The sequence below is a fragment of the Sipha flava genome, unplaced genomic scaffold (genome assembly GCF_003268045.1).
Source record: "Sipha flava isolate LNK unplaced genomic scaffold, YSA_version1 115_pilon_pilon, whole genome shotgun sequence".
In the NCBI taxonomy this organism is placed as follows: Eukaryota; Metazoa; Arthropoda; class Insecta; order Hemiptera; family Aphididae; genus Sipha; species Sipha flava.
In genome coordinates, this window is record NW_020271739.1 from 452,651 (window position 1) to 473,241 (window position 20,591).

The window sequence follows — 20,591 nt, forward strand, 5'->3', positions numbered from 1 at the left end:
ATGTATTTTGTATTCTAAATCGATGGCTGTCGTAAACTAAACTGTGGTATCCTCTGTTATAGATGTTCATGATTTCCACGCGTTCGATGAAAATAATTTATCGAAAACATATATTTATTTGTTGACAAAATAATGTATAGATAAATAAAACAATTTTTGTTTTTTATTTTCTCATTATTTGACATCTGTAAAGTAAAGCGCAAATAGTGAAAATAAAAAATATAAAATAAATATACATTAAAATTGTTTATTTCAATTTTTTTATATTCTTTGAACGGAATATATTTAAAATATTTATCATAATATATTATACATAGTTTTATTAATTGGTGAGTAAAAAATGGTGATTTAATTTTGAAAAATATGTTTATTAACATAAGCTATTGAATGATTATTTAAATTCAAATATCAATATAAATTATTATACTTTTATTTACTTACTTATTTAATCTTAAAACTGATTATCTGCTATTGAATACATCGATAAGGCAAGCAGACGTGTTCACTATGAGTTGTAGGATTCTAGAAGCACTTAATTAATCATTCAGCGTCGATCACTTCTAAGGAAGAAGTTAAGCGTAAGGGTGATTTTGAAGGTCAGCAGAGGTAATGTACACGAGATCCGCATTAGTGATGAAAATAGTTTCGTCATATGAGTACTCGGTTGCAGATATTGGAGGTGTGTCAGCTGGGAAAATGTTTAACTGAGAATAATACTCGAGGAATTCCGACAAGAAATAGATACGAAGGAGAAATGTCGATGCGTCTACTCATTTAGCGAAATGTCTGTTTTCGAGATTATAAGAAAATAGTTTAATATCAGAGTGTTCGATAGAGATGACTGAAGGGGGGAGTGTTTGATGGATGGTCATAGTGGTCGTATATCCGAAGAAAAGGCAGAAAATAGGTACTTAGTGTTGTGTAGGTATTATATATCTATATGTTTTTTTTTCAATTATAATAGAAAACCAGGATGCCAAACGCGGACGAACGATCGAGCAACATTTACGAAAACTGTGGTGCAGAAAATTATTTTTCCTTCGCAAAAGACGATTTGCGGTAACGATTAATCGCTATATAATGTGATGCCTACTTGACGGGCAGTGGAGTGAAAATTACGAGATCCGCGTTGGATATCAGGTAGAGTCTGTTTTACGTTAATTGTTTTGGGCATTATATTGAAACACATGCGATAAAAATGCGCAACGCAAACTACATATTATACTATTGACCCAGCTAATTACGTTTTCGCAGTTGGCTTATTTAATTTTGAATAATTGTTCTTTATTGGTTTAACATTATACCGGAGTATACACCATTAACAGACGAAACAATCGGCCGCTATGTTTTACCATTACATTAATTATCCATCTTATCTAATTAAGTATTTTAATAGTGTTCATTCGTTATTATAGGTCATATAATTTATGGAGTAATTATTGTTTGATAACACCGATAATATTCGTACGTATTGATTTTTTTCCCCCGTAAATGCTTTCTCTGATACTTAATTTGCATTAAAAGTTTGGTGTTACGCTACACATTACTTTTTAGATTTATATAGGTACTTACACAGAAGGTACTTCGAAGTAATATTATTCATAGTAAATTTCATACTTGTAAAAAAAATAAAAAAAAAAAAATCCATAAATCGAAAACTTGTGAATAATGTTAAATTTCATTACCTCGATAATTTTTTTTGTTTTAGGGCTTGAAAATTGTACGCAACCCTGCACTATTTTACATCGTTTGAAAAATCCAGTAAATTTGTCTCAGTTAGTATTGGTTAAAATGCGTCATAATCAATTTTTTTCATGAATTTTTAAATAATCAAATTAATAAATCATAATAAAATATAAATAAAGATTTTTTTAATAAATTATCCTAATCTTTGTTGTAATTAAATTAAAATATTTGTATACATTCATAACTCTTTAATTTTTTGTAAATAATTATAAAAATAACTTTTACTATACATAATAGACAGAACGTATTTAAAATATATAAATTAAATCAAGCCGTTAATGTAAAATATTTACTCATGTAAATTTGGCGCAAATGGGCTGTACCCAAAACAAATTTTTTTTTTTAATGGGTAACATCTGTATCGTTTCTATCGAATGTATACTACAGTCAACGGTACAAAGGATTTTGATCGCACTGGAACCAGTATCTTGACAACTTTTTTGGAATTAAATATTTTAGTAATTTTATACTCAATCATACTATTTGAAGAACATTTTTTATATTCATTGAATTACAAAATGCAATTAATTCTAAAAACTAAAAACATCGCATTGTCAATAACTAATCATAATTTGATAAAAAGTACTATTTTAGTCGACACGATACTCAACGCGCAATTTTTTTATGCGAGTTAGTTACGATGACATTCGCATACCATATATATATAGTATAAGTGGACAAAATTATCATCACATTTTAATCACCATCTTCATCATTGTTTTTGGGGGCTGTTTTTAAAATAAAAAATATGCATACATATCTGTATATGAATATTGCATGTATTCAACTATGAAGGAATAGGTATTTATAGGACACTCCGTGTTAGAATATTCGTCGGAATTTTAAAAATTTAATCTCTGCAACAACAACGCAGATCCTTCTTCTTAAAATATGTTTATACTTCTATCCGTACAATATATTATGTGTAGGCCATCTTATACCCAGAATCTGTCTTCTATAACATAAATCAATTATGCATTTTAAGTACCACACAAACGTAAAAAACAAACGTTTATAACATTTTAAAAGTGACATTTTTATCGGATAATATTTTTGTATTACCAGGCATTCGTTTATTGTTCATATACCTACGTCTCATGAAGAATACGTTCAGTGTTTACAACGTCTAAAATAAACATGCAAACTTATCGTGCGGTAATGGATGTGCTCCGAAAATAAACGCCTTACAGTTTACTTAGAGAAAAAAAATGTATTCTTATTGAATTAAATGGAATGAAACTGTTGTTAGCGAAAAATTAGTCCAATAATAAACGGATTGTTATACCGATTAATTATTTGATGATAATAATCGTATTGGCACATTAATCAACACTGAAAAAAAAAAACATCTGTTGTACATTTATGAATTTTAACTAATTGAGTTTGGATTATTTTTAGAGTCAGGGTTTATGGCAAAGGAATTTCTCTTCTCTTTTCGTATTATTGAATCGTTCTCGAATTAGTTTAGATAATTAATTAGTGTTTGCAGTGTTCGCAGTATAGTTTTGTCAGTAATTAACTAAAAATTGTGTATTTGAGCATTAATTATAAGTCGTGACCTAAATAATTGTTTTGCGAAATGTTTTCGTATTATTCTCCTGAAGAATCATTCGAATAGCCTAACCTAGGTTGTGGTCGAAGTTATTCTAAATAAGAGGAGACAATTTTGAAATTTCGAAAATACGCTACACGTTATACATGTATATTCTATCTTTTTTTAAAACTGTATATATTTATTTTTTCTGGTAATTTGTTTAAGATAAATATCCATTATATTAATATTAATTGCGAAAAACCACAATATAATAAACATTCTAATTTAAAATTATAACTATCCAGAAATTCGTAACATGGATAATATAAGTAGATGGATGAAAAATATTTATTTGAAACGACAGAAAGTAGAAAATGAGACACGAGTCAATATTAACATTGATAATTCGATCAATTTTGGGAATATAGTTTTAAAAATGTACTTCTAATTGTTACGTTTTAATTTCTTATAGATTTCTATAAATCTTCTAAAATTATATGGTATATATTATTCAATAGGTATTTAAAATAATATTAAATTATTAATAGTGAAATACTTATCATTGTATAATAGAACAAAATTCAAAATGTATAGGTAGTTTTTTATTCAATAACTCAAGTTACGTGAATATATCATTATTCAGATAACACAGACTTTCGTTGACAGTTTTATCTGATATTCAGAAAACTTTCAAAAAACTTGCCAGTCATCGAAAATTGAATAACTATTCTAGCGTAAAAAATCAACTTTATCACACACAATATGTATGTATATATATATATAAATTTTATCTTTGTTATTTATCTTTTATATTTTCATTGTTCAAAAACATGTCAAATGAGGTTTTTAAAAACATCACAGGTCTCCTATAATAATATTAATTTATACATCTTAATTTTCCGTCATCGAACATACTCGTATTTTATCGTCCGAAGTATAATGTTTTAAAAATACAAATTAAATTTCATTAAAAATGGAACTGTAACACTACTAAATCTTGAGTAACTTTAAATTATATAATACGTTACGTATATAGACCTCGGGTGAATTAAGGAGATAATTGAGGTGATTTCTCTCCCCACTGTCGTCGTTCAACTAAAAAACCATGATAATCGGTGATGTTCAGACGTTGTAGACAGTTGAAATATATTTAAAATGAATTAACATATAATTAAAACCGGTGCATAAGTCTGGTATATGGTTATCTTAAACGTGCACCCTTTGAGTTTTAATATAAACGTCTTCCGTTATCTTGGTCAAGATGCGCCCCAGATATGCACACACAGCTGGGAAATATAATTTCAAAGCGTTGTATATCCGTTTTCAAATAAAGGCGTTCATCATTATTTTACTACCGATCGTATCGTAGACATATTATTTTATCACCTAATTTAACCATCTAACATTGATGAACATCGGATATTGGATGCTGAAACGACATTGATTGAAAAACCCTTAAAAAAAAAAACTAATACAACAATCGTTTTCCCGAGTATTTTTTCTCCCTGTGTGTGGGTGTGTAGTTTCAAACGAATAAAGTCTATTTTATGGCTCATTAAAGCTAGCGATCGTATTGGCCCCCGGACATACACACATGCATAACGGACACCCTACGTTTACACGTATACAAATAAGATAAGGAGGAGGAGGAGGGAAGTATTACTATCTGGCAGTAGTACGATTTGCCCGCCGTACGAATAAATATAATTTAAGGTGAAGAACAGAGGAGCCGGAAGGTGGCGGTGGATTCGCGGAGGACAGGAGAAACGCGTGTACCGCGCGGCTGTCAACGGCGGCGGCGCGCGCGCATTCGTACACACACACACATACACACACACGCGCGCGCGCGCGCGCGAGCACACGGACGACGTACACGAGCGTACGCACGCGCGCACCCGCGACGAAAGGGACGCCGGCGTCTGATATCGAACACGAACGGCGCGGGTTCCTCGACGGACCGTCGCACATCGGTCGGGGTGAGGGATGTCAACAAGTAGCTCGGGCCGAGACGCGCCGAACTCGGCCGACCGACCGCCGCCTGCGGTATTGATTGCGGACCGGCGCCCGCACCGACGTCCGCCGCGGCCGTTACGCGATCGCCTCGCGCGCGCACCAGCGCTCGCACGCCCGCGGACGGCACGTAAAAATACGTCTGCACACACGCGCACGGTTCGCGCACTCAGGCCGTCGCGCGCAGACGCACGCACACACGGGCAGGCGCGCACGTACACGCGGAGGGGAGCGCACGCACCGAGTGGCGAACGCGCGGCACACCACACGCTCGTACCGCCAAGCCGACGCACTGTGCTTGCACACGCAGTAGACACACCGTTCGAACGCGAAACGCGGGTCCCCCCTCGGGTTTTTTTTTTCGTTCGCCCGACAACATACACACACACGCATACACTACCGCGGCAAACGGTACACGCACACACGGCACACACGGCATACACGGCACACGCACGACACGATGGCCGCGCCGCTCGTATGTACGCGGTTTAGTGACAATTACGAACTGAAAGAAGAGCTCGGCAAGTAAGTAACATATATATATATATATATATACATATCCGACCGTTTCTTCGGTTACTGCTAAATTTTTCGTCCCGCGTGTGTTTCGTTTGCCGTCCACCCCGAATGGCCAATGTTATCGTCCCCGCGATACGAGCGCACGCCGTCCCGGCTGGACGCGGTTCGTCGCTCTCCCTCCCTCCCCCCCACAATTATTCGTCGTGTAACAAGTACGAATATCTATGATCCTATATCATGCTCGCGATTCGTCACCGCGCATCCTCTTAATGGGCTGCTATCGACGTGACCGCACGCGCGTAAACGGGATACTTGTGTCGAGTATCTTTTTAGCCGAAAACTCGATTGTAGTGCGCGTGGATTTGACTGAATACGATTACGTACACGCGCATGCAGTGTGTTTTCCCCTCACGTCCAACGACCAGAGGAATCGTGTAATTCAAATTAGGTACAACTAAACGACGATTGCTAGTCGTTCGCACGCTTTTAATCGGTCGACGCGTTCCCCATTTATTTTTAAAGCTGCTCGACCGTTACCGTCGGCCCACTAGGTCGTCATCGCGGTTTCCGTGTGTTATGTGTGCTCGTGTGTGTGTGTGTGTGTGTGGGGGGGGGGACCCCCGGTGCGTCTGAACACTTACGCGATCGATTGTCCTTCGACATAACTGCGGTAATGTGTCCGCCGCGAAAACAAAATTACGATAAATACCGTATATCGCGTTTGTCCACCAGTATAATATACCCCAGAGAGCTCCGGTCCGTGCGCGAAATCCTCTTCTACGGATTTCGCACGTATTTTATGCGAATCAATAGGGCGGCGAGGCGACCGGCAGTGCGTCTACAAGTCCGGCCGACTCATTTGCGCCGCGCATGTGTATGTGCACTCGGATAACGCATACAAACACGCACGCGTACCCTAGTATTAAATATGTATATGTTTAATTTTAACGATGTGAAAGTAATAGTGATATGTGTATTGCATCCCCCAGGAAAATGCGAGATGGCTTCACCGCTGTGCGGCTGTATCCCATATATGTATTATTTCGTGTTGGCTGCGCCGTGTGTGTATGTGTATCGATGATATGTATATATACTCGGATATATTCCTATTTACACCCCCCGTACATACTGCACGCTGTTATCGCGACCCGTACGCTTTACGTGTTTTACATCATAGCGCGCGGCATGGACTGTAGGGATTCAACTGACGAACCGCAGCAGTGCGACGTTAACAAAATTAGATCAGGTCATCTTCCTTTCCCCTTACATCCTACCTGTCCTCTATACTCATACGCACACTCCGCGAATGAACACATATATACTCTCTCTCTCTCTCTTCTCTTTTACTATCTCACATGAGTACACACACGACTACCCCGTCCTCCCACCTCCACCTTACGCCGTACATCGTAAACGTTAAATTGTCCTAATACACGTGCTCATAAATCACGTGTGCCATCGCTTTTGGACGGTGACTTTGCCGCCGAGGTGTATATTATATTATTACATTACCTACTGTATATACGCGGCGGTGTTGTATAATACCTAACACAGTGGTGCGATACTCCGGATTTCGGTATTTTCCCATCCCTGTAATGATTGAGAGCCAGTCACGTTTTACAAAATAATATTGTTGACGTATTACATATTTTATTATTGTGATTATTATTATATGATTGCATTCGAGTATACATGTGTATATATTTGGAGCGTCAGGAATTTGTCTTTGTGGCAGTAAGTGATGAAGCCTGTAATATATGATACATATTGAATTGTATTATTAATGTTCCCTCATTGTATTAACATGTACAGCACGAGATTGATTGTATTACTGTTCGCACCATAGACATATATTGAAGGGGGATGAAAGGCGGAAAATTTCCTCCCTCTAAAAATTGAACGGGGTAATGCCGGGTATTTTGTAAATTAATTAGAAATATACTATAGAAAAGGAATTTTAGATGTAAGCATTATTTTTAAGAATTATTTTATCGAGAAAAGTGTAATCTTTTGAATGTTATGAATCCCTGAATATTATAATATGATTGTAATTATAAGTATTTTTATAAATGTACGGGTTTTTTGATTACACTGATTAAACTGATTGTGTGCGTGTGCCTATATACAATATTATTTTACGACTGTCTGAGGAATCTGGTGATTCGAGCGTTGAGACCGAATGACGTATGAAAAAATCACACGACACACAAGGAATTCTTGGCCTTACAGAGCATTTCAGAGCTTTACTATATTATAATCATTATTGTAACTGTCAGATTTTCTCGTATCAATATTATAGTGAATTTAAAAGTGAAGTGACATTTCTCTTTATTTGTAAATGGGCACACGAATGTGTGTGCCACACACTAATCATAAAGTTCCCCCTAAAAATTGATCAAGTTACGTCCATGGTTCGCGTGGCATACGTAACATGTTATGTGAAACATATATTATGTATATTTTAATATGTAGACTTGTACATGTCAGTCGCATGGAAACGATAACTTTGGAGAAATAAAAATATGATAAGCCCAGTGCGTAGCGAGAGGGAAATCGAAATATTTCATATAATATGCTAGTAGTTTGAACGATAAAGTGGAGAACCTTAGTCGGAAAACTTTTGATGTAGGACGAGGAAAGCGGGAATTGATGTTCGTTTGTGTTACTTGTTATAGTTGGACAACAGGATGTTAGGGTTTTTCGTACTTGTCTTTCTTTCTCTCCCTCACCTTCTAATCACTCAAACCCACGTTCACGCACTCATTCTCGTTCTCTCGTCATCTTAGTTTACTCTCTAACTTACTAGGGTTTCACGCTATTCGACTGCCACCGTATTACTTCGGACCTTCCCGTATAAACTTTATGTGTTCCCCGGTATTTTCATATATATATATATATATATATAGATGTATATTTACACGCATACCACGCCGCTGCGTGGTGATCCGACTGCGAATTTTAGCAAGCACGCTCCTTTTAATGGCCCTCGCGACACTATTTCACTGGAGTGGCACTCTACACAAATCCTTAACCTCCTCTACCACAGCGTCCTCTCGTCCCCTATGAGTTTACTACTCTCTGTCTCCGTATACATGTACATATACCGGCAAGAGTTTTTCCTTTATTTTTTCCTTCATCAATTTTTTTTTCCCCTTCGTTTTTTCGCTTTGTTCGTTTGCACACATATACGTGTACGTAACACCACGACTAAACCGCACACAAGAGCAAATCGATACGCGTTGCGCTCGCGTTATGTAACGCGAATCTAATAAACATAGGGGTTTTTGTTCCAGCGCGACGTGTTAAAAGCGATCCGAGATTGCCAGTCCCTATCTTCGCCGTTCCTGTCGCCGGTCAGCAGGGACGGGAAGGAAAAAAAACCGAATACATTCGTACGGCCGTTTCGACCCTTCATCAATCACACGAAAGCCGCGCGATCCTGCAGACGTTATGCAGGTGGTTAATTGATACCGCAGTGACGTGGTGCACCGCGGGCGGGCACATGCACCCGCGCGTTATCGTACACCGCCGTCGGCTGCCGCTGATCGCGGCCGCGGTTTGTACATTCGGAATATTCAACGGCCGGCCATCGTGCGCGGGGGGGGGGTAACTGTTGCAGCGGGTGTAATGAGCGACGCGCGTCGGCCAAAATCAATTCGCATTCGGCTGTCGCTATGGCGACAGTTTCATTACGTACACTACACTCGGGGCTCAGGTGTACTCAACCTTTCCGGTTACCGTGGTATTACCGCGGTGCGTAGCATTGATGCGCGCGTGCAAACCAACATCAACGCGTTCACGCGCTCACACCTCGCAGTCTCTGTAACAAAAACCTTCCCTCGATCTCTACCCCATGCCGTGCTCGAGCTGCTCGGGCTCGTCATCATCGGCGCACATGTATTAGCGGCAAAACATCCTGTCGCCGCCGCAGGTAACGGTAACGAGAGGTAGAAAACGCACCCCGGGTGTTCGAATGTTCGCAATCGGGAAAGCCGGATTTGAAACTGATAGCCGGATAACCCAAGTCTCCCGAGTGAAACCCGAATCGATGTGATCGGATACGATTGTTTTTGCATACGTGATTGTGTTGTGCGTAAAGTTTTTTGTGGGTGGTTGGTAATTGGGCCACATTTTATCTACCTGTTTTGTATAAAATATTTGTTTACATTTTACTATCCAGAGATTGGGCCACAAATGAAATCAATATTTTTAAATAGTATCCGGAGATTGGTCCATAAATGTACAGAATAAAAATATATGAATATACAACGTTTATTAACTAATCATTATTTTTATAATGCCTAAAATACAATAATTTTTTTTTAATAATGCCATACGCAGGATTCAAAAATTTAATATAATATAAAAAGTCAATAAAATTAGTCAAATAATAATAATTATCATAAATATTTTTTTCTGAAAATTACATAAAAGTACAATTTTTTTTTTTTAATAATATGAAATCGATCTTATAAATTCAAATCTATTCTTTTTCCCTTCTGCATAATTTTGAATTTCATTAAAAATATATTTTTTACGAATTAAAGTTCTTTTTCTTGCTTTTATCGTTCTTATGCTTCTTATTTTAATATATACTTCGAATTGAACCCCCAATAAAACATTAAAAAATTATGAATATTGGGATGTGAAATATAAAAATTGTTTTTTAAAATGTGAATGAAAGGACTCGATGGCAATAGTGGCCCAATCAACGGGTCTACCCTGTTATAAATTTAAAACTGCAATGGCCCAATTACCGTATACCTTTTTGAAAAAAGGTTAATTATGGCCCAATTTCCAGGCGCCCTTTTTTGTAACTTTCGACTCTCCGGTCGAGAATTTTCTTTTACCACCCCTTCCCTCCTAGCACCGTTCGCTCTTCTCGTACATGTAGTTAGCATATATATATATTGTTCTATACACCCTGTAGTCGTGAATACGTATCTATTGATAAGATGCGTGAACGAGTTTTCATGCATTAATCGATTTTTAATTTTGTTTTGCGCCCCGTTCTCAGTTTTACGCTTATTATTGTTTTTTTACACTCCATAGGTAACCGTGATACGTAGTTGTAGCAGCGTAAAATAGCTTTTACTATCCGTTAAAATCATGTGTAATATATCATATTTATATGTATATGTGCGTGCATTGTCTGTACGCTATAATTCAAATAATATGTTTATATTATATGGCTCACTGACAAGCCCGGATTAAGACCTTCAGGGACCTAGGGGCCAATGCATTGTTGTGGGCCCTCACTAATGAAAATAGTTCTTTAAAATTATAAAAGTATATTACAACGAATTTAAATAAATTACACAAACCTCGTTATGTGCCTCCACTTGTCATGCCTAGAATGGTGAACATGGTAGGACGGTGATGAGCTTCAGAGCCAGTTAGTTAAAATAAGAAAAATATTAAAATAAAAATATTCTTCTAGATATTATAAGAAGTACAAATTAATAATGATCATCGGACTAGCGATTTTATTGACTTTATATAAATCTGACGATTAATTTTTAATTTGATACCCGACGTACTTTACAAATATAATAAAACTCCAGGCTAAGCATTTATTTGTTTATTTCTATATTTATTTATGAGTAATAACCATTTAATAATTTTTAATTTTAATATTATTAAAAATTGCTCATCGATGTAATTTTAAGCTGAGAAGACCATTTGAATGCCTATCCCAAATTTGCTTCTCCCCCCCCCTCCCATTAATCCGAGCTTTTTGCTGATGAGATTTATAATTCCTTAAATCTATATTACAGCCATTATGGACACTATTGAACGTAAAAATAAATTTTTATTCGTTCTACATTTTGAAGGACTTAATATATCATTTGACTTATCGTAACTCGACTGTGCATTTACTTACTATATATTATCATCGTATGAGTTATATTATTATTGTATATGTTATAAATACCGTTACCTTCGTGTAGCGAAATTGAGGTGAATTTTTGAACGAGCGTAGTGTTGAAAACGAATTTTCATACATAATATTCATAGGTTGAATGCGTTTTCAATTATCTATTTCCAAGACTACTTTCGAAAAACAAAAACACGCATGTTTTATCGATTAAACACAGTTATAAAAATTGAATATTTTAGTATTTCTACTATAATATGTGTATAAAATGTTAGTGATTCACGACATTTTCGAAAAAAATAATTATCTTTTCTTAACAATCGAACTGTGAGACAGTTCTTACAGTTCATACAGTTCTTTCAGTAGTACGACTCATATAGTAAAAAAAGGCGGATGATTTTTTTTTTTATAAATTTTATAAAAAAAAATAATTATGTAATACTCGTAAAATATTTTATTGATAGTGAATTCAATGCATTGTATATTTCGGGTTTAAATGGATAATGATTTTTATCTGTTGTTTCAATTCGATATAATACGAAAGAAATAATTATAAAAATCATTTTTCACCAGTTTATACCATGGTATACTTCATCATTCAATGATATATTATTTTAGTTAATGTACTACGATTAAACATGGATTGCCTAAAAGCAAATTGGACATTTATACATATCAGCTCTCCTGAAAATACTTTTCGACCAAATTTCACAACCACCAGTGTTTACTATGAAATGGATTCTATAAATTTTTTTTTTGTATAATTTTTTTTTTAATTTTATTATAATAATAATGTCGTGCAATGTATAGCATGTTAGAACGAATAGAAACAAAGCGATGTTCGTATACAAGTGAATTTTTATAAAAACATTTAATAAAGTATATTTGTAAACAAATTTCGTTATTATAATACTTGTAATTGTGATCAATGTTAACTGATTTTTCCTTTTTATTACGTCACTCAAATAGTAAGTTTTATAATCAAATACATAAATGGGTATACCAATCATATAGAATAGATACGGAATCGTTTTTATTTCTTATTATGCGTGTACCGTAGTCTAGATTTTTTTTTCAATCAACTTTTTTACTTAAACGTTTAAGGTTTAAATTCGATTACTGCACGTACTAGAGTAAAAATATATAAAACGAATTGTAATTGAATATTTTTTTAAAATTACATTTCCATAAAATCCATATAAGTCATGTTTTTCATAATTTGTGTTTGGGTCTTTCGTTTTTATTGTTGAGTTCGAAGAATAATAGTCTTCCAACATATCGTGTTAGCATAATGCATTAATATTACAAATTACCATAACATGTATTCTCCAAATACCTACAGAGGGGTGTGTACTGCATTAACAGAAATACAGACTTAATAATTTTATAATAAATTTAATGAATCCTATTATTTGAAAATACCCGTTTACTCTGAACTATAGTTATTATCTGATGCAGAAAAAAGCATGCCATTTATGATCACGATTATTTTTCAATTATATTTTAGAGGCAATGAAAATAGAATATTAACTTTAACATAATTAATACAAAAAATGTACATAGAATTTTGCAAAAGCATCATTGTTGGTTCAAAAAAATAATTAGAAATGTATTTATGGCTTGTGTCTTTTACACATAAAACAGTTAAAGCAAATAAATAATATCCAGTTAATATTACTTTGTATAAAATATATCATCCAATATATATGTTGTCTATTGGAAACAAATAAAAATGTAATATGAAATATACTCTAATATAGTACACATATTGTGAACTATCATTATAATTATAGGTTCATATGTTACCAACCAATTTTGTCCAACGTATACTTAAAATATTAAAAATTAAACACTCAACCTAAGTCAATATGTACCTAGACAACATTTAAATATTTTAATGTATAAAATAGGAAAATTCATGTTTTTTACTTATCTAGTTTGAAATTAAAACCCCTTATGTGTACTTTTTTAATTTTTTTTTCTGCTTCGTCAATACAACTACAACGGAATGCCATTTTATCCACTCGTATATACACCGTTTATATTTAAGTGCTCTTCGGACGAGTTTAAATTCAGTTGACTTCGTTGACGCATATAATACGTTTCCTCAAATATTTTAAAGTGCTAAAATAAATGTTTGCAATTTTTAATTATTTGCATATTCATATTATTACGGTGCACATTTTCGGGTAAAAACGTATAGTCTTTGAGTATTTTAATGGCTTCGGATTAATAAGAACACATAATTATTACCAAAACTCAAACACCGAGTGAGATGTGTTAATCGCGAAGTGCACGTTAAATGGATCACTTGATATGTATTCAGTGGTATACTCGTATACATAACTTTTGTATGGGGGGGGGAGGAATCAGTTGCAAAAAAACTATTATGGAAGGAAAATAATAAAATATATATACATTAAATGTGTCAAAATAAAAATTTACAATAAATCCTTGTAATATTTTTTTGTTTCCTTATAATTTCCTTACATTAAGAACACTATTTTATACAATTTTAAAAATACTTATGAAGGGATCTGACCCCTACATCCCCTCCTTGTATACGCCCTTGTATTTATTGTACATTACACGTAATAGGACTATGGACGGGTAAATCGACCAACTCGGCAATTCGTGCGTATGCACACAGCACACAAACACGATATTTCATCCATCAAACGGCATTTACGTCCCGACTGTATTCCATGGTCATACGTTGTAGGTCTTCGAGGGAACGTGAAAATTACAGTTGACAATTAGGCCAATCGTAAGGATTCGGAAATTGAAATAGTATACATACAATAAAATACATTCGTTATACTGTGTATAAATATATTGATATAAATACAACATAATGTTCGCGTTACATTATGTCATAATAATTATATATTGAGGTTATCATTGATTAAGTGCCAGCATTTTTTTTTTTTACCTATATTTATACTTACCGTATGCAAAACTGCACAGGTGCCTATAATTGATTTTCTCGATATTTCAACAACCTCTATCATTCCTTTTCATTGTTATCGAAACGGGAAAATAGAATTTTATTAAATTAATTTCCATTCCAGTGTACAAATAATAATAATAATAATAATAATAACGTACCGTGTATATTACATTTTATATTGGACTCGGTTGATCGTTTTAGTTGAGCCTGCAGCCCCTTCTGACACTTTAATAGGATGCCAACCACAACATGTATCTGGGACTAAAATTGTGTGCAGTTCGACACGCTTTATGTAATACGAAATGTTAAGTGTGTAGTACGAAATTAAAAAATGTGTTATGGTTTTATCCTCTATATTATGGTATTTGTTTTTAATTTTACATTTTTTTTTATTAAATTATTTTACATATTTTTAAAATTGAAAGATTTATCATCAGCATAATCTAAAATACCAACTATTTTAACTGTGTTACTCATTACTATTAACGTTTAAAAGAGGATATATGACAAAATCCTTAAGTGCACATTACGAACAAGTATATATTTTAGCCTCTGCCGTGTATGTGTTGTCTCAGGCTAAAAACAGTGACGTCATTTGATACAGGGGAGGGAGGGTTCATGCATTTGCCGCAGTCTAGAGTTTAATCATTCTAAAGTCAGTACATCGTAAATATATGAATACGTATTTTATAAAGCTATTGATATGTTGTGAATCAGAAAATTTAGACGTGTATTTTACGGGTACTTACGTATAATGTACAAGTCATTATATTTTTGGATTGGTTTAATGTCCCTCTCACGGTAATCGGCACTTTGGTAAAATGATCCACCGAGTCGACAATATAATAACAGCATTCCGACTACCTTACTCTAGAGAAAACTGAAATTACGTCACTGACCAACAAACACACAACGTACAACACATCAAATTTGCGTTCATTAGTTTAAATATTGTGTTTTTTGTCTAAACGTTAAATAAACTGACCTATTATCGAACATAAGAGAAAGAACATTATTTGTATATTATTAGTCGATTTAATACGATATTTTAATTTTTAAGCGAGTTTTGAGTACGTCAGATGTTACAATTTAAAAAAATACATAACTGAATTATAAGCTAAAGTTGAATAATAAAACACGTATAAAATGTTATTCGGCATTTATGTGTGATAATAAGTTAGTTTATTCTAACCGCCCTTTTATCTTGTCAGAACCATGGGCAAAAATTAAAAAGAAAAAAAAGGAAGATTTCCCGAACACAAATCCTGTCTTATTATCTTACTTATGTTACTCGCTACGACATATTTATATTGTTATCTTTGCATCACGTATAATAAGTTTATATGTATATATATTTTAACATCTCGCTAAGTAAACACTACGTGGCATCGCACGACGACCTTTTGGCGCCATTGTTTTGCTCGTCCAAGATTTGCTAATGTGGGTTATGAACAAATGCGTTTTTTAGCCGTTTTAGGCGTGCGCGAGGCTATTTTACTCACCAGCTTATACACTGATGGCGCACATAATATACATATTCGTGCCAGCGGATCTCTTTTTCGTTGTTTGGCATCGTCTCCTGATTCCGTTCCTCTCTCTCCCTCTCTCCTTCACTCTCTTTCTCTCTCTCTCTCTCTCTCTCTCTTTCTCTCTCTCTCTCTCTCTATATATATATTTCTATCTCTCTCTCTTTCTATTTCTCTCCGAGTCTGACTGCGATATATTTTTAAACATCATCGACCGCCATCGCCATCCAGTCTTGTTCGTGGTATAAAATATGCGGTATGAACCACCTCGGTCACGCATATTCATACACATACACATTATATATGTGACCTTTTATAATATATTACCTGTGAGCTTCCACATAACTGCAACCGCGACCAACTGCGATTACCACATCACACACACAGTATATATATATATATTGATACCACATACCACATAATGTATTTATTTGTACCAATTGTATGAGAAAACTGTTTATTATTTATCGATAGGCCCTCTCATACCACGCCCGTTTTTCACTCCATTCACCGCAAACAATTATAACATTTCGATCCAAAATCTTTCGAAAGTCACATCTAGATTACACAGACGACCGCGGCTAAATTGTTGTATGGTGTTATGTATCTTACGAGTATGGGTCAACTGCAACAGCGGTTGTCACTATATTTACACTTGCAACATAATATATTGGAAATAGCTTGTAACAGCATTAGAAGGACTGTGAAAAATTGTAGTTATACTAAATGATGTTGACTTTTTGACTGATGTAAACTATCCACCTCAAACATGAGATGGCCTTCGTACTAACAGATTATATGTCGAGTAAGACTGGTGTCGTTATTAACGATTTCTATTGTAATATCATAAACTTTTCGCATAGCTTTCGCGATGAAAACTACGCTGTATAGTTCATATAATATCTAGTTGATTTATATACTTGTATTTTTTACGTCCCTCGTTCTCTCTCTCTCTCTTCTTTTATCCTTTATATCTTTCTCTGTATCCTTCTATATATGATAAATCGGTTCACGTCATAAATTTCGCATCTCTAAAAAAAGCACTGTGTTGTATAATTTACAGCAGCTACACTTAAGGCATAATTCCGGACCCGTTCATAAGCTGTTAGGTAACCTATTATATATATTACTTAAAAACTCGCGTCTTATTCGAATTAAAACATACAAAGAATTTGGGTGATGAATTAATGTTCAGTAAAAGTACAAAATAGAGAGAGGATACGATTGAATATCGTTTAAATTAAATTTGAATTTCAGATGATATAATAATGCGGTCTTAAACTAGAAAGTTCAAGCGTTATAGTAATACATTTTAAGACTATAATTATAATGCATTTCTTTCCCCTATATCTCTTCTTCATCTAAGTATACCTACATTGTTAAAAAAAAAAAATGTATGCATCAATAATTTTCTTTTATATTGTATAATAAAATTAAAATTAAAATCATTATTGATTGTGTTACTTGAAAATAATTATTAAAAATAAACTTTTGTAGATTTAATGTTTGATTCAATGGTTCAAAAATAATTAATTTAATAATCACATTTGTTTTGCTAAATCTTTAATTTACAGACAATTTTACTCGTATTTTGTGAATTATTTGATTTTTCATATTTAAAATTTTTACAAATCAATGACGTACTTTTACAAGTACATTTTAAATCCACATAAGTATTCAAATAATAAATACTTGATAGATTAATTTAACTTTTAAATCAAATACAAATTTTCAATTGCAATCCTAAAAGTATATTTTTTTTATTGACATAGCGGCTTGTCTAAACACATTTTTGTTATTATATTAATTATATTAACCGAAAATGAACACACGAATATCATATCAAACACTTTTTAAGTCTATATAATAATCCATTATGATAACTCATATGTCTACTATGTATAAGCTTTCCGATGTATATACTGTAAATGGCACATTATATGGCACATGGCACATTATGTAGCTGGGTTATTATGTAATCTTTATTGTTTTTGTAATATAAAACTTAAAACTTGATACTCATCGAAGTTAAGTTTTTGTTTTTTTTTTTCAGAAAACTATTTAAGCGTTATATAAAATTTCAAAATAGTTTTAGAACTTGAACAAAATAAAGATCGTAATATGATTTGTATCATATTTTTGAACATGCATAGTTAATGCATAGTTAATTATATCAATTATTTTATTGTACATTATATATTTATAAATTATATGTAGTATACGTATATTTAAACATAATTTATAATACATTTTTTTTTTTTTTAGAGGAGCATTTTCTGTTGTAAGGAAATGCATTCAAAAGCACACAGGATTGGAATTCGCCGCAAAAATTATAAATACAAAAAAATTATCAGCCCGAGGTAAATTATTTATTTATTTCATAAAAAAAAACCTCATATATTAAGTATCATTTTAAAATGAGGTTTGAGATCAATTTCTTTTGATGGTTTTCCGTCAAAAGGGATCACGTAGTAGAAGTACCATATTGGCCATTATTATCTATTCACCGGAACAGCGAAACCCTAAAGCTTTTAGAAAAAGAATGAAGAGTCACAACAGCAAGTAGTAATAAGGGTTAAAAAAAAAAATCGCGAGTATAAGTCAAGTTATCTTCTTGACCTTTTAATTAACATACTCAGACGTTTAAAAATAAAAAAATCGGGTGTATTTGCAAGTATTATTAGTTGTCGAGATTGTAATAAAACGCATAATACTTGTGGGACAAAATTAGGCCGAAATCGTATTCGATTGAAATCGTCTTTTATAGTTAATATTAATGAAACATTTTTTTCAAAACATCTAATTTAAAGATATTTAATGACTTTTAATAAAGTTTATAAAATATAATAAAATTTAGGCAATGGTGTCGAACTCTGGGTTTAAGTTAAATCATGAGCAGACCATGCTTTTAAGGTGGTATCGTTATAGGTTAGTATACGAGTAATAAGTGAATTAATGCAATGAACTATAAATTATAGTACTGCCCATTTAATAATTACTATTTAATACGTTTAAGTACCTAAATGCTATCATAAATGCTAAAATAGGTTAAACATTTTTGGGTGAGGGTGAACTTCTAATCCCTTAAAGTATGTTCTTAGGCAGGGTGGGTTGTATGTTGTAAGTTCGGTGGCTATTGATTAGACCATTCAAAATTTTGTTCGACGCCATTGAATATAGATATGTAAATACGAAATATACAAAATTAATAAATTATGAATTATAGTACATCAGAATCATAAACCAGCAATATTTTAATATTAAATTACTATAGGATTTCTATTGTATGCTGTTATTTATTTCTAAACAAATGATTATTTAATAAATAATTATGATTGTAGAATGTTTTGAATTGAAATGAAAATGTTTACATTTTTTAAATAATTAATTCTCTATACATACTACAGAGTGTATTCGAATATTTGTCGTTGTACTATATTGGAGATTTCTGCAGGGTTTTCATCAGCTAATAATGTATCGAGAATACCATGAAACATTCCTTTCTATGGACAATATAATGCGTATTATATATTATTATATATTATATATTATATATTATTATATATATACATGTATTATCCGTTATTCGCTTAATTTTAATGTCTATTTGAAAAATATTTCCGAAATTTCTCTTACTAAATATTTTTTTAATTATAAAATTTATTTTATTTTACCGGTTTGCAATTTAATTTAATTTTGATATTTTAATTTAAAAATATAATATTTTGTTACAAATGTTTGCATCGGATTAGTAACTTCGTACAGCTATTGATTTTTAATAAAAATACAAATATGAAAATTTTTTACTCATCTGACAGAAATAATATTAGTTGATTATTGTGAAAATTTCAAAAACGGTATATATTTGAAATAGGTGCATTAAGGGTGGTTATTTTACATTAAGAAAATAATTTTCTTGACTATACGAGTACAACACGAATAATAAAATAAAATATTTTCGATATTCTTAAAGCACTCGCTTTAACCAGTGTACAAAGATTTTTTTTTTCTTTTGAGCAGTGAAAGGGTCCATGGCTATAATTTATATCTTAAAGGAATCCATGGCCCAGAAAATATTAATAACCACTGCTTTAAATTGTTTTTTATAGGGGGTATCCGGGTTATTGATTGAACTTATGGAATTAATAATATAATATTGGATTATTTCAATATTATTATAACATTGATATTACAATAATAAATGAGTTTTATGTTATTTTTCAATATTAATATATTAAAAAAGAATGGCTAGTTAAAAAACTTATGGTTTTATTATTGTGTTGGATAGTTCTTAAGTATACGAGAAAATTTATACTTTTGTAGAATAAACAAATATTTGAACAAAAAAAAAAGTATTATATAAATAATAAAAAGCAGATATTTAAATATTTACATTTTAACGTTGCATTATGTAATCTCAACGTTATT

The 20,591-nt window shown here is 32.9% G+C and overlaps 1 protein-coding gene across 18 annotated transcripts in view; it reads left to right on the forward strand.

Annotated features, from left to right (window-relative positions):
* The first annotated feature begins 5,464 nt into the window (after nt 1–5,464).
* Nucleotides 5,465–20,591, forward strand: part of LOC112691643 (calcium/calmodulin-dependent protein kinase type II alpha chain) — a 52,081-nt gene continuing 36,954 nt past the window's right edge. For 7 of the 18 annotated variants that reach the window (XM_025566085.1, XM_025566091.1, XM_025566048.1 and 4 more), the window contains exons 1-2: nt 5,469–5,815; nt 18,429–18,523. In XM_025566085.1, coding sequence (XP_025421870.1) covers nt 5,751–5,815; nt 18,429–18,523 — 160 coding nt within the window. In that variant the 5' untranslated portion in view covers nt 5,469–5,750. Of the gene's footprint in view, nt 5,816–18,428; nt 18,524–20,591 lie in introns of all 18 variants that reach the window. The other 11 variants (XM_025565985.1, XM_025566016.1, XM_025565994.1 and 8 more) reach the window with 4 other exon arrangements.